Source organism: Coregonus clupeaformis, chromosome 8 (genome assembly GCF_020615455.1).
Source record: "Coregonus clupeaformis isolate EN_2021a chromosome 8, ASM2061545v1, whole genome shotgun sequence".
NCBI classification, from domain to species: domain Eukaryota; kingdom Metazoa; phylum Chordata; class Actinopteri; order Salmoniformes; family Salmonidae; genus Coregonus; species Coregonus clupeaformis.
The window spans coordinates 46,143,447-46,159,417 of NC_059199.1; the positions used below are offsets into that span (position 1 = coordinate 46,143,447).

The 15,971-nt window shown below is 45.1% G+C and overlaps 1 protein-coding gene across 2 annotated transcripts in view; it reads left to right on the forward strand.

Moving 5' to 3' along the window:
* Nucleotides 1–15,971, forward strand: part of LOC121571837 (solute carrier family 45 member 4-like) — a 95,623-nt gene that overhangs the window by 42,629 nt on the left and 37,023 nt on the right. For both annotated transcript variants that reach the window (XM_041883549.2, XM_041883550.2), the window contains 4 exons: nucleotides 9,282–9,470; nucleotides 13,046–13,225; nucleotides 13,432–14,609; nucleotides 14,884–14,983. In XM_041883549.2, the coding sequence (XP_041739483.2) occupies nucleotides 9,282–9,470; nucleotides 13,046–13,225; nucleotides 13,432–14,609; nucleotides 14,884–14,983 (1,647 nt within the window). The remainder of the gene's footprint in view (nucleotides 1–9,281; nucleotides 9,471–13,045; nucleotides 13,226–13,431; nucleotides 14,610–14,883; nucleotides 14,984–15,971) is intronic.

The following is a 15,971-nucleotide window of genomic DNA, read 5'->3' on the forward strand; positions in this document are numbered from 1 at the left end:
CATTGATGCCCCACGAGGTGAGATCTTGCATGGAGACCCAGACCGAGGGTGATTGACCGTCATCTTGAACTTCTTCAATTTTCTAAAAATTGCGCCAACAGTTGTTGCCTTCTCACCAAGCTGCTTGCCTATTGTCCTGTAGCCCATCCCAGCCTTGTGCAGGTCTACAATTTTATCCCTGATATCCTTACACAGCTCTCTGGTCTTGGCCATTGTGGAGAGGTTGAGGTCTGTTTGATTGAGTGTGTGGACAGGTGTCTTTTATACAGGTAACGAGTTCAAACAGGTGCAGTTAATACAGGTAATGAGTGGAGAACAGGAGGGCTTCTTAAAGAAAAACTAACAGGTCTGTGAGAGCCGGAATTCTTACTGGTTGGTAGGTGATCAAATACTTATGTCATGCAATAAAATGCAAATTAATTACTTAAAAATCATACAATGTGATTTTCTGGATTTTTTAGATTCCGTCTCTCACAGTTGAAGTGTACCTATGATAAAAATTACAGACCTCTACATGCTTTGTAAGTAGGAAAACCTGCAAAATCGGCAGTGTATCAAATACTTGTTCTCCCCACTGTATGTATACAGAGTAGACTAATGAGACATCTGTACTCTTACACTTTTCACACATGGGAAGCCATTGTGTGTCAAATGGTAATGGTGTGTATAAATGGACCTCGTTGATGGAGCAGATAGTGAGTTGCCCCCTTGTCACATCGTTATTACCCACTATGGGTTGTCTTCAGTCTCTCTTTCTCTCTCTCTCCATATTTATCTCTCTCCCTCTTGCTCTCTCTCTCCCTCTTTCTTTCTTGCTCGCTCTCTCTCTCTTTCTTTCTTGCTCTCTCTCTCTCTGTCTCGATCCCTCCACCCTCTCTGTTTAGTTTTGCAACTCACTAGTTTTGTGAGTGCTCTTTCTGACCTGGTGTAAACCTCTCTCCTCTGTCTCGCTAGGCCATGGTAAATATTTCCTGAAGTGGCGCGAGTCACTCTGCTCTCAGTAGGCCTATTGTTTGCCATTTCTGAACCGGTGGGAAAAAAAATGGGTCTTTATTTACTATAATCTGACGTCCTGTTTGGATGTTTACCCCAGCCGTTTTCCCAAAGAAACAAACTGCTTAACGACAGATTTAAATCTGTTTGCGACATTTTATGTGTTTGTGTGTCCGACAGACGGCAGGTCGCGAACAAAACAACCAGTGATAAATGAACCAAAACCCTTTTTTGGGGCCCCATGAGTAACCTCAACAAAAACCTGGAGGAAGAAGTTGTCTCATTGAGTGGTCATGTGGACATGTCTACAGGAAGACCGTCTACAGGCAACAGGAATTAGTGATGTTTGAGTCACAGTGGAGCTCTGGGTTCCCAAGCCACCTGGGTCATGGCCATCAGCAAGCATCAGGTTCATGTGAACCAGAATGTGACCAGGGCTTCAGTCACTGTGAGATCCTGTCTAGTCTACACTCTAGGGCTGATAAGACCATGGAACCACTGTGTTCTTCTCTTCTCACACCTCCCACACACACCTCCCACACTGGTTGGACTGAGCAGTTATGTGTCCATACCTGAGAGATGTTTTTCTGAACAAGGTTATACCATTTATGTTCAAAGCTGGTATAAGAGTACTATTTTATTGATTAATCTGGTTCCAGAGTTTTTAGAATGGAATGTGAATCACTCGTTCTCACTGGCAAAGCAACGCTTTAAACAGTGCCTTTGCTTAAGTACTCAGAGGCCTTGGATTTCGTCACATTTTATTGTGTTACGAAGTGGGATTAAAATGGATTACATTTTTTGTCAACAATCTACACAAAATACTCTAATGTCAAAGTGGAAGAAAAATGACATTCTCTAAAGATGAATAGAAATGTAATAACTAAAATATAGTCGTTGCATAAGTATTCAGCCCCTTTGTTTAGGCAAACCTAATTAATTCAGGAGTCAAATTTGGCTTAACAAATCACAAGTTACATGGACTCACTCTGTGTGAAATAATGGGGTTTGACATGATTTTTGAAGGACTAACCCTTCCTTTGTCCCCCATACATACATCTGTAAGGTCCCTCAGTCAAGTATTGAATTTCCAGCACAGATTCAACTACAAAGACCAATGAGCTTTTCGAAAGCCTCATAAAGAAGGGCAGTGATGGGTAACACTAACAAATCAAACGTTGAATATCTCTTTAAGAATGGTCAAGTTAATAATTATGCTGTGGATGATGTAATAAACCACCCATACACATCAAAGATAGTCGTCCTTCTGAACTGAGCTGCAGGATAGGGATGAAACTGGTCAGGGATGTTACTATGAGGCCATTGGTGATTTTAAAACAGCTACAGAGTTCAATGGCTGTGATGGGAGAAAACTGAGGATGGATCAAAACATTGTAATTGTATCGATTCTATAATAATGACCTAAATGACAGTGAAAATAATACAAATATACAGAATACATGCATCTTGTATGCAACAAGGCATTAAAGTAATACTGCAAAAAAAATAAGCGAAAGGAATACACCTTTTGGCCTAAATGCAAAGCCTTATGTTTGGGGCAAATCCAACACACATCACTGAGTAACTGCCTCCTTATTTTCAAGCATGGTGGTGGCTGCATCATGGTATGGGTATGCTTGACATCTGCAAATATTGGATAGTTTTTCAGGATAAAATGAAACTGGATGAGTTAAGCACAGGCAAAATCCTAGAGGAGAACCTGCTTCAGTCTGCTTTACAACAGACACTGGGAGAGGAATTTACCTTTCAGCAGGACAATAACCTACAACACAAGGCCAAATCTACAGTGGAGTTTCTTACCAAGAAGACAGTAAATGTTCCTGAGTGGCCAAGTTACACTTTTGACTTAAATCTGCTTGAAAATCTATGGAAAGACTTGAAAATTGCTGTTTAGCCATGATCCCCAACATTTTGACAGAGCTTGAAGATTTTTGAAAAGACTAATGGGCAAATATTGCACAATCCAGGTTTGCAAACTAAGCTTTTAGAGACGTACCCAAGAAGACTCAGCTGTAATTGCTGCCTAAGTTATTTCGAACATGTATTCACTCTGGGAGCTGAATACTTATGCAACAACTATATTTTAGTTATTGAATTTGTATTAATCTTTTTTTTTAATGAATTTTTCTTCCACTTTAACATTGGAGTATTTTGTGTAGATTGTTGACGACAAATGACAATTAAATTCATTTTAATCCAACTTTGTAACACAAAATGTGAAGAAATCCAAGGGGTCTGAATACTTTTGAAAGGCACTGTATTACAAATGCTCACTTTGTTTCATGGAAAATTACCAATGAATTGACAATGTCAATGAGTTGTTTTTTTACACTTGAAACGTTTCACTCAGTTCACTCCATAGAGTGACTGTCGGTTTGTAAGTGCACCCTGCAGCCTGCCTCCCTAACCCACATAGCAAAGCAGGGCAGATGAATGGAAAAGTACTGCCTAGCCTTGAGCCTTGCGCAGACTTGGCTAGCTGGTTCTCCCTCTGTGGGCCTGTGGCGCAGGGCAGGCCTGCACCCTGCTGAGGTTAAAGCCTTTACGAGCCTGTCCCTGCGGTTTTGGGACAGGGGTGCCTACATCTTAGCCTCGCAACCTTGTTGTGAGAGAACATGAGCACTTTGCAGAACTGACGTTGTTGCAGGTCTGGTTCACATTCATACTGCACATTCAGAGCCAAGGTGCGAATCTGGAATCTCTCTTTTCTCTATCAATCTCTCTTTTTCTTTCGCTCTATCTTACTGCGTTCTTTCAGGAGGGCCGATCTCAGTCCTCTTTAAAGTGAACTCTGGGGTAAAAAAAAAAAAGCTAAATACCTCAGTTCCTTTTTTATTCACACTGCCCTTGCCTTTGAATGAGGACTCAACTATTTTGCCAGTTCACTTCACCCATTTACATTGCTATGTTTAGAAAGGAACCAAGATCTTTTTCTAACATTCACTCAATGCACTCTGGGACAAGCCATTTCATCAGAACTTGTTGTTGGACAGCTAGATATACCTACTGACATTTTGGAAGCTAATAGATTGCATTTAGTTAAGATATTAGACATAATAATTGTAATCAGAAGATACTATTAACATGTAAATATTATTGGTAACAGAATAAATAGCAGAAGAATAACTGAAGATTAAATAATGCTCTAATTGAAAATTGTACACCCAATGTAGGCTACTGCCCCTTTAGGAGCTAGAATAAATTTTGTACCCTATGTTGTGATTCTCACCAAATATGTTGGTGTCTTCTCACACTATTCAAACCCTATATTCCAATAAACAGTTTATGGAGCCATATTAGCCTATAGATCACATGTTGCAAACAAATGATCTGAACTAAAAACGACACACATATTTGAGAATTTCTGTGCGTCCTTGACAATCACTAATCAATATCCAAAAACGGCACAAGGTTTTTTTCCGCAAACCTGCACATCATCTTCTCTCTTGTGGCACCAATGTGAGGGGTTATGTCAGGAGAAACGGTGTTGCAGTAGAGTGTGGTGCGGGAATAATGACAAGCGAACCTGGGGAGCTTTGTGTTCACATTGCCCTAAAAAAGGGAACCGGATCTCGGAATTCAAGCAAACCTAACTCAGACCACCTCTCGAGATGGTCTCAGTTCGGTTCGCTTCGGGGGCTCTTTTGAGGGGTCCGAGTTCCTTTGGAGTGTTCACATTGCACAAAAAAATTTGCGACACACTGAGTTCACAAAAATTGGCTGAAAGGGACCAAGTGTGAAAACACCCTAGTCTCACTGTCTCTCTCTGGTCAATCCACCTGTCATTAGAATTATCTGAACTTTTAACAAGCATATTGTCTAAATAATTAATCTGCTATTATAGCATTCCAGGGCCAAAAACATGGTCATTACACAATAATACAGACGTGCAAAACAACCTTTCTGTGGAGAGGGCATGATGAGTTGGTGTGGCCTCGTCTAACACGATGAGGGGGTGTGGCCTCGTCTAACACGATGAGGGGGTGTGGCCTCGTCTAACACGATGAGGGGGCATGGCCTAACTTTGTGTACTTTAATGGAGCCTAAACTAAGAATGGACAGCTGGTATGAATCAGTGTGACAATGTTTCCAAATATCAATTTGTTAGATAAGATGATGGATGAAAGAAAATCACGACGTGTCCATCAACATATGTTATTATGTGCATATTACTAGCATACTACCATTTGTGTACACCAGGACTCCATTCTGTGCCTGGCCAGTGACTAATGATTTGGCCTCTTCACCAAAGATGTCTTGTCATTCAGCAATCACACTACGTAACAGGGATACTTTGGCCGATGTCAGTCAGTGAGATGACAGTTAGCCTTTAATAGCCCAGAGAAGATGAGAGAGAGTGTGTGTGTGCGTGCGTGTGTGTGTGCATGTATGTGCATGCGTTCGTGCCGTCACTGTCCTGTCCCGCGCCTCAATCCTGTTATGACCAGACCGATGGGAGGATTTAAAGAGCAACATTGCTCTGTGTCGTCCAGCCTGTGGACTGATTCTCTGGCCAGGCCTCCTGTCACTGTCCTTCCTCTCAATAACCTCCACCCTGGTCCCTCCCTGAGCCTAATCAGCTTCTATAAATAGAGGGTGTTGATCTCATGTCTTACACCCTCAGCAGTCAGTGCACTACACACCTCTGGATGGTCCCTCTTAGTAATAAACACAATTAAAAAAAAAAACATCACACCCTTGATTCAGTTCATTGGCTTCCTAAGGAAATATGGCCTGAGGCGAGGCTTTTTTCTGTCTTCTTGATTGATTTACCTGTTGTTTTATTGGATAGTTACAATGGTGTGACTAATGAAATGAGTATGTGAAGCAAATTGAGTATGAGTATGGCATGCATAGCCTAACTGTGTGTGTGTGAATTGTGCAAAAAAATGCCTACAAGACTGAAGGTGAAAGGTGACTGAAAGTTGTCTAAACATATGGCAAAGTGTCTAAATGGGTACAGGTCTAATGTGTATAAGTGGCTTTGCTGAGGTTTTAGTCCGTTCAGATTCAGTATTATTGACTGCGTGTTAAGTTTGAATGTGGCTCACAGGTCCTTGGGCTGTGTCCATCAGTCTGACTTCACCTCCCTTAAGACGCCCCCAATCTCTTCCTCCTTTTACATAACCTTAATCGCCAGCTACGTGCTGTTTAGGGGTTACGTGATATGTGTTTGTGTTTGTGTGTGGACTGAGATGACAGGACTTGAGGCACTTCCAAGTGTGGAATCATTTGTAGCTATAACCTGTAACCCCCTGTATTTGTATTTTATTTGTTTATTTGTCAGGGACCATGTACAAAATGCCATTGCACCAGCGTTTCATCTGTAGTCCATGGGTTAGTCGTGAGAAGAGAGGGTAATCTTGGGTATCTTAAAGGGATACATCAGGATTTTGTCAATGAAGCCCTTTATCTACTTCCCCAGAGTCGGATGAACTCATGGATACCATTTTTATGTCTCTGCGTGCAGTTTTAAGGAAGCTTTTAACTAGCGTTAGCACAATGACTAGAAGTCTATGGTAACTGCAAGCATGCTAGTAGATACTATAGGCTTCCAGTTATTTCGCTAACGCTAGTTAGCTTTGGCTTGCGGAACAACCTCTAACTTCCTTAATACTGGATGCAGAGACATAAAAATGGTATCCATGAGTTCATCTGACTCTGGGGAAGTAGATAAAGGGATGAATTTCCTAAATCCTGAAGTATCCCTTCAAGGTATCTTGAGGATAATGAACAGTAGGCCTATTAAAAAGCCTATTTCCTTACTTGATCATTTGCCTGTGGTTGTATTAATTTATTATTACGTTATTGTCTAATACAATTGTTATATTATCATAAGGCCTTTCCTGTGTGTGCATGCCTGTGTGTATGTGCATGTTACATGCATGTGTTATCGAGGGATGAGAGCTTCACAGCCCTGGTGATCCTTATTATCATATGACCTCTACCTAATTTCACCTAGAGACAGCCTCTCACCAGTATCTATGTTCGTGAGGACTTATTCTCATGACCTGAGATCAATATAGGGCTAATGACTGTGTTCATAAGCCTGGAGTATACACACTGCTGTGATCGAACACACACACACACACACACACACACACACACACACACACACATACACACACACACACACACACACACACAAAACTTATTTCACACACACACTTAAAACTGCTGATCTCATTCCTCCGTGTTTCTCACAGCCCTGCTCAGCTGATTCTATCAGTATACTGTATAGTACTGTACTGTATGTTGGCTGCTTCCCAGAGCCAGACGTGGGTACATGTTAGAGGCCTGCCCTCTCTCCTATATAGGCCACCTCTCTCAGAGCAGCAGGAAACAAACACACACTGTTCCCCCCACTAACAATGAAAGGTGTATAGTGGCTGGGCCGGTCAGAGCCGGCCGGAGGGAAGTCTGCCAGCACAGCCAGCCACACGAGAGGATCAGGATTACTACAAGTACAACTGGGCTGCACTGGACTGTGTACCAAATAGCTTTATTTACTGTTGGCTTCTTATTAGAGCCTTTTGGAATTCAGAAAAAGGAATACAAATCCTTCTCTGGGTATAAAGGCCAAGCTTGCTCCAATCCTTCCTGGTTTGAGTCTTTTTTGGATCGGAGATAAGGCTATACCAGCCTGATGTTGTCCCCGCTCATGTGTGTCCACACAGTGCCAAATATTACACCTGTTTGGGTTTCTCCTTCTCTCTTCTGGCTAGACCATAGCCTAGATCCCCTAGTCTAGGTCAATATGCTACATGTTCACACTGTCATAAACAGTTCATCAAGGGCCTGTTTCCCCAACACAGACTAAGCCAAGTCCTGGACAAAAAAATACACTACATGACCAATAGTATGTGGACACCTTCTCATCGGACATCTCATTCCAAAATCATAGGCATTAATATGGAGTTGGTCCCCCCTTTGCTGCTATAACCGCCTCCACTCTTATGGGAAGGCTTTTCACTAGATGTTGGAACATTGCTGCAGGGACTTGCTTCCATTCAGCCACGAGCATTAGTGAAGTTGGGCACTGATGTTGGGCGATTAGGCCTGTCTTGCAGTCAGCGTTCCAATTCATCCCAAAGGTGTTAGATGGGTTTTAGGTCAGGGCTCTGTGCAGGCCAGTCAAGTTCTTCCACAACGATCTTGACAAACCATTTTTGTATGGACCTCGCTTTGTGCACGGGGGCATTGTCATGCTGAAACAGGAAAGGGCCTTCCCCAAACTGTTGCCACAGAGTTGGAAGCACAGAATCGCTAGTATGCTGTAGCATTAAGATTTCCCTTTACTGGAACTAAGTGGCCTAGCCTGAACCATGAAAAACAGCCCCAGACCATTATTCCTCCTCCACCGAACAGTTTGCACTATGCATTGGGGCAGGTAGCGTTCTCCTGGCATCCGCCAAACCCAGATTCATTCGTTCGGACTGCCAGATGGTGAAGCGTGATTCATCACTCCAGAGAACGCATTTCCACTGCTCCAGAGTCCAATGGCGGCAAGCTTTACACCACTCCAGCCGACGCTTGGCATTGTGCATGGTGATCTTAGGCTTGTGTGCGGCTGCTCGGCCATGGAAACCCATTTCATGAAGCTCCCGACTAACAGTTCTTGTGCTGACGTTGCTTCCAGAGGCAGTTTGGAATTCGGTAGGGAGTGTTGCAACCGAGGACATACAATTTTTACGTGCTACGCGCTTCAGCACTCGCGGTCCCGTTCTGTGAGCTTGTGTGGCCTACCACTTCGCGGCTGAGCCGTTGTTGCTCCTAAACGTTTCCACTTCACAATAACAGCACTTACAGTTGACCGGGGCAGCTCTAGCAGGGCAGAAATTTGACGAACTGACTTGTTGGAAAGGTGGCATCCTATGACGGTGCCACGTTGAAAGTCACTGAGCTCTTCAGTAAGGCCATTCTACTGCCAATGTTTGTCTATGGAGATTGCATGGCTGTGTGCTCGATTTTATACACCTGTCAGCAACAGGTGTGCCTGAAATACCCGAATCCACTCATTTGAAAGGGTGTCCACATACTTTTGTGTATATAGTGTACGTGCAGTCCAGTAGAGAATCTCCATTGGTTGTGCTTTTTAGTCTGGGAAACTAGCCCCTAAAGTACATGTTCAATTTTTTATCCTGTGTTCAAGTCCTCCAGAACAGTGATCCTATATGCATCTATGCTCCACACAGTTCCAAACGTGCTGCCTGTTTGGATGATGATGATAACCCTATACCCCTTGTTTCCTTCTTGTCTATCTCCAGGTCTTCCAGAACAGTATTACAGCCTGACGTGGTTCCTGAGCCCCATCCTGGGTCTGATCTTCACACCTCTGATTGGCTCAGCCAGCGACCGCTGCACCCTGAAATGGGGCCGGCGACGACCTTTCATCCTGGCCCTGTGTGTGGGCGTGTTGTTTGGAGTGGCACTCTTCCTCAACGGGTCACTCATCGGTGAGACTGGGGGTTATGCAGGGGAGTGAGATGTGGAGGGTAGTGGGGCAGGAGAAAGGAGAGGCGAGGCCTGTAGAAAGAGCTGCTGTGTACTCCACCAGGAATTCAATAACCAACATTGTTACATTGTCACTATAGGTTAAGGTTAAAAGTTGAACCAATTGATCGTTAAAATAAATTATTGATCAAATCTGTTCAGTTGGGCAGCTTGCCAGTTTAGAGAAGTTAGGTTATTAGATGCAACCATCCACAGCTGCATTCGCCATTTTTACCCACTGGCAGTAATGGTGTTGAAATGGTTATTTATTTGAGATGAAAGGCCTCACGTTACAGGAACACTGGCAGACACCTGCCATCCCCTGCTGGAGCAGAGAGCGCAGACACCACCTGACACTATGCTAGACAGGCACATCCTCTATTTGGGACAGGAATTCACACTAACCCTATAGACTTTGTAGTCTGACAACCTCCGGGAGTTGAAAGACAGAACAGGCACACACCCACCCACACATACTTTGTATTTGTATTTATTATGGGTCCCCATAAGCTGCTGCCAAGGCAGCAGCTACTCTTCCTGGGGTCCAGCAAAATTAAGGCAGTTATACAATTTTAAAAACATTACAATACATTCACAGATTTCACAACACACTGTGTGCCCTCAGGCCCCTACTCCACCACTACCACATATCTACAATACAAAATCCATGTGTACGTGTGTGTATTGTATCTGAGATACAATACCTTCTAAAGCCATCTCTAATTAACCGTCAAGTCCTATCTGACGGTTTAACCCCTTATTGCCAGTGTGTGTGTGACAGGAAAGTGATTGAGTTCATAGAATAGGCTAATGACATCCTCTTGTTATCCATGATAGCAGCCGGTCAGTCAGCTAGTCAGTCAGCCAGTCAGTTAGTAAGTCAGTCTTTTAGCCTCACCTAATAAGTATTCTTCTTGAGTGTGAGTTGTGATATGAAGCATATTGAATTGAAAAGTATCTCTGGCTGTGTCTCACTAATGTGGTTCTCCTGAGTTTAGAAAGGAGAGCAAGGGCCTCCTGAGTGGCGCAGTGGTCTAAGGCACTGCATCGCAGTGCTAGCTGTGCCACTAGAGATCCTGGTTCGAGTCCATGCTCTGCCGCGACCGGGAGACCCATGGGGCAGCGCACAATTGGCCCAGCGTCGTCCAGTGTAGGGGAGGGTTTGGCCGGCAGGGATGTTCTTGTCCCATCACGCACTAGCGACTCCTGTAACATGCCGGGCGCAGTGCACGCTGACTCGGTCGCCAGGTGTACAGTGTTTCCTCCAACACATTGGTGCGGCTGGCTTCCGGGTTAAGCGGGCACTGTGTCAAGAAGCAGTGCGGCTCGGTTGGGTTGTTTCGGAGGACGCACGACTCTCGACCTTCGCCTCTCCCGTGTCCGTACGGGAGTTGCAGCGATGGAACAAGACTGTAACTACCAATTGGATACCACGAAATTGGGGAGAAAAAGGGGGTAAAATACCCCCCCAAAAAAGAGCCTGGTTCTATAACTTCAACTCTGTTCTAATGCAACACACACATCAAGTTCCACTTCCATCAGGAGTTTCACATCCTACATTAGCCTACTGGCTACTCATTATCATTACCAGTGGAAGTGACCCTAAATGCTGCTATCTGTGCAGGCAGAAGAGGGAGAGAGAGAAGGGATCCATTTTGTTCCGTGCTTGAAAGGCACAGCAGAGGGGAAGATCAATAGATATCCCATATAATTGATGTGCTGCTGGCTTCAGGACAGTCAACCAATTAGGACTGAAGAGTCTGGTAGTAGTGGAAGGGATAGGGCACTTTGCTTTACTTTCTCTGCTTTTTGGAGATGTGACTGCATGGCCTGAGGTCACTGAACACCTGAAAAGCTTGAAAGGTCTTTGGATTGGATTGGATTTAGTTGGACTGTGTTATTTTGAAGTGTGTGTGTGTGTGCACGTTTCTGTGAATGTGTGTGTATGTCCGAGCAGTGCCCTCACCGTAGCCCTCCCAGAGCGGCTATTTGTGCGTTGTCACCCCCAGCTCAGGTCCCAGTGCTGTGGGTCACAGTAACTTGCTGAAAAAGAGAAGCAGCAAGGCTACAGACTCCAGTGTACGCTGACCTGCTGGGCCGAACGGTGTGTGTGAACCCTGTCAGTCTCTGTGACATGGGAAAGGACTAGGAACCAGTTCACAGGGAAACGTTTCCTGTTGTGCCCCCTTACTTACCTTTCATTGCCTATCTGGAGCTGCTTCCTGTCTCCAGCGCTAGCACACTGCTCGTCGGCCACTCCATTGTCAGGAAGAAAGGCTTTGCTTACTACGTACACACTGACTGACTACACACAGGCTCAGACAGTACAGACTTCAGTAATACAAATTTACACTTCTCTTCCTCTGTGGTTGTTGTTAATTAGCTAAATAAATTCTAAAGAGCTTTGTCCCTTTATGAGAACATTTGAATAATGACTTGTTTGTTGTTGTGTCCTGGGAATGGGGAGTTCCTCTGGGCTCAATGTTATGATGGAAGTAGTAAATGGAAGTTTACAACTAAGAGTTTAGATTCCCAGTGAAATAATTCACAGTAGGCCAGACTTGCAATGTCACTAATGACACTTACCGTACAGGGATGATGTTGTGTTTTACTGGCTAGTGTTTATTTTTAGAGGATATTTTGATAAATGATATTTACGTGTGATGCTTGTACTGATAACTCTGCGTTGGAGTGAACTAGGACAGGAGTCTCTTTTAAATAGTATACACTGATGAGGTATCATATCGTCGCTGTCAGATGAAAACCTCTTATCTAAAAAAAACAGGAACTTTTCAGGAAATGGAGAAAAAAAAGTCCATATTTTACCATTAACGAACATACAATTTGGAAACTTAAGAAGCTATTTTGAATACATTTTCTTGGTCCTTGTTAAGAAATGTTCAGAGTACGTTGAAGGGGTTACTGCTTTCAATACATGTAAAAATATGAAAATTGGCAAAAATTGAGTTTGGTTTTCATCACACAGTGACAATCTAGATATTCCCTGTAGCCCTGAGGGTGATCATCCAATCAAGTTCTTCCTGTCCTCTGAGGTGGAATATACCATATATACGTCAGCATGTGCCATGAACCAATGTTTGTTGGGGTGACTGAACTTCAGACACTAGACCTCTGGGTAAGACAAGGTCACAGCTCAGACCAGACCTCTGGGTAAGACAAGGTCACAGGTTGGACCAGACACAAGGGCACAGATAGTAGTCACGCAGCACCTTGGCAAATGGCTATGAATGACCTAGGGTATATGGTTGTGTGTGTGTGTGTGTGTTAGAAGGCAGTTACGTGCCATAATTGTAACCCACTAATCGGGTATTGATTCACGTGCAATATCTCGATCCTGCTGTGTTCTCATAGTTGCAGAGCAGCAAAGTAACTAGGATGGATATAGCTTATCAATATGTATACTGGATTGGAATGATATGGTCTCTGTTGCGAACTTTCTGTCTGTGAATTATGCCTATGGTTTTCTGAAGGTGTTGTACCAGCTAGGATACCAACTCTGACTCTGTTTGTGTTCCAGGTCTTGCTGTCGGCGACGTGCCAAATAACCAGCCCATAGGGATCGTTCTGACGGTGCTCGGTGTAGTGGTGCTGGACTTCAGTGCAGACGCAACCGAGGGTCCCATAAGGGCTTACCTACTAGACGTGGCAGACACCGAAGAACAAGACATGGCCCTCAACATCCACGCCTTCTCCTCTGGTACGATACACGTCTTAGTAGCACTCACCTTGTATTTCAGGATGTTTCCATGCCAATACCTTTGTCTGTAATGTCTGTGAAAGTTTTTTAAGTAATGTAATATTTTCATACAGGAAATTCAGCTGAAACGGAGATCCATGCTGGCTTGCTATGTTATGTTATTAGAGATGCTAATTGTGTATTTTGTGTGTGTGTGCATGGGCCAGGTTGTGGGGGAGCGGTGGGCTACGCGCTAGGCGGTCTGGACTGGACCCACACATTCCTGGGCTCTATCTTCAAGTCCCAGGAGCAGATTCTCTTCTTCTTCGCCGCCATCTTGTTCACTATCTCTGTGGTGCTGCATCTGTTCAGCATCGAAGAGCAGCGGTACAGCCCCCAGCAGGACCGGCTGGACGAGGAGGCCGACGCTGGCTCCTCCACGGCCCACAAGGCCAACTGCTCCCTGGGGAAGTTCCATGGCCACAACACCCCCCACATGGAGCTCATAGGAGAGGACGACATCTACGACCCTTGCGATCGTTACGACCGTTACGAGTTCTACGGGGACGGCGAGGGGGACGAGGACGGGCGCTCATTGAGCGACATGGACTTCCTGGATGTGGAGATGGTGAGGTCCAAGTCGGACTCGGTTCTGCAAATGGCCGACGCCACACTGGATCACCTGGACCACGATGCTCTGTCCCTGCTTCACATCGAGCCCTCCATCTTCGCCGACCGCCTGTCGTCCTACCACGGCTCTCCACCACGCCGCAGCAGCAGCACAGGCAGCCAGGACCTCCTCAAAACCTCAAAAAAGATCTGCCGGCTGTCCCAGTTCCTGCAGGAGCAGGACCGCGACGGGGAGGTGGCGCTTCTCAACAACCAGCTCAACGAGCAGAAGACGCCCAACGGCCGGGCGCACGCCAACAGCTTGGGCCAGGGCGCCAACGGGCACGGCTGCATGGTCATGAAGAACTCGGCCAGCACCAACGCCTCCATGCGGCGCCGCCGACACATCTTCTACCGCCAGCCATCCTGCACCTTCTCCTATTACGGCCGCGTGGGCTCCCACCGCTACCGCTACCGGCGGGCCAACGCCGCGCTGCTCATCAAGCCGTCGCGCAGCTTGAACGACATCTACGAGGTGCAGCGGAGACAGAAGAGGAAACAGCAGAACCCCAGAGCGCGCCACCAGTCAGGCAACACCAACTCCAGCGGGGACACGGAGAGCGAGGAGGGGGAGACGGAGACCACGGTCAGGCTGCTCTGGCTTTCCATGCTGAAGATGCCTCCAGAGCTGATGAGGCTCTGTGTCTGTCATCTCCTCACCTGGTTCTCCATCATCGCTGAGGCCGTCTTCTACACTGACTTCATGGGCCAGGTCATCTACCACGGCGACCCCACGGTAAGGCTACTGGGACGCCAAGGACCAATATGCCACGTTATTAAATAGCCTATTGTATTTATAAAGGCAAAGTCATTTTTTCATGTCTTCTGCAAATAAAAAAACTATTAATCACACAAACTCAATCTCCGATTGCCAGATCACTCGCCACCAGATTTTTGTTGCCGACCGGTTACCCTCTGGTTGCTGGCCCGCCTCTCTAACCTCTGGGATACTGGCCTCCCATTCTCTATCCCTAACTAAACTGAGCTGTTGTTTTCCCTCCTCTCTCCAGGCTCCTGCTAACTCCACGGAACTGCAGAACTACCACAAAGGAGTTCAGATGGGCTGCTGGGGGCTGGTCATCTATGCCTTGACCGCTGCCTCCTGCTCAGGTGAGTGACCAGTCATTGAGTAGAATAAATAAATGATTGGATGGATGAATGGAAGGATGGATGGATGAATGGAAGAATGGACGGTTGAACTAACTAATAAATCAATTTAGTGTGATATGTTACATTTCGTATGGTAAGCATAACGAAATTGCAAAACGTACAATATGTTACGAATTAGCTAAACGTACAATATGTTACAAATTCGAGCTAGGTGGCTAACGTTAGCTAGTGTTTAGGGTTAAGGTTAGGGTTAAGTTTAGGAGTTAGGTTGTTGGGTTAAGGTTAGGGTTAGGGGAAGGGTTAGCTAAAAGGGTTAGGGGAAGGTTTAGCTAACACGCTAAGTAGTTGCAAAGTAGCTAAAAAGTAGTAAGTAGTTCAAAAGTAGCTAATTAGCTAAAATGCTAATGTTGTCCGTGAATAGATTCGAACTCGCAACCTTTGGGTTGCTAGACGTTCGAGTTATACGCCCACCCACCCTACTTTGGTTTTTTCCTTAAGTAACCATCTGTCTTATGTAACCATACCAAACGTAACCTATCATACTAAGTTGAGTGTCCTGGATTTACATTTACTATGTTGTGTCTAGTCTATCAGACCAGGCTGAGCGCCCAGGGCCCAGGGTCCGTGTGCTCTGAGGCAGCCATAAAGTCCTTTCTAAACAATGTACGCAGTCTGCAGCCAATGTGCTATCTGTCGCTCTGTTCCCATGCTGGAGGGTTAGACCATGACAAGCCAGTAAGCTGAGATGATTTGTGCAAGTGATAGTCACTCAATCAGTCCAAAGAAATTGTAGTGCTTTTTATGATTGGACTATTCACAAAGAGCTGTACAGCAACCAGCACCTAAACACCCAGGGTAAGTCACGAGAGGAAATCTGTACTAATTGCTGGTCACTAAATCATGGTGAATGTCGTCTAGTTGACCCACGGTGTGGATAAGACTTACAGGGGTCACCTCTCTTGTAACTAAACCAACTCTTTATACGAGG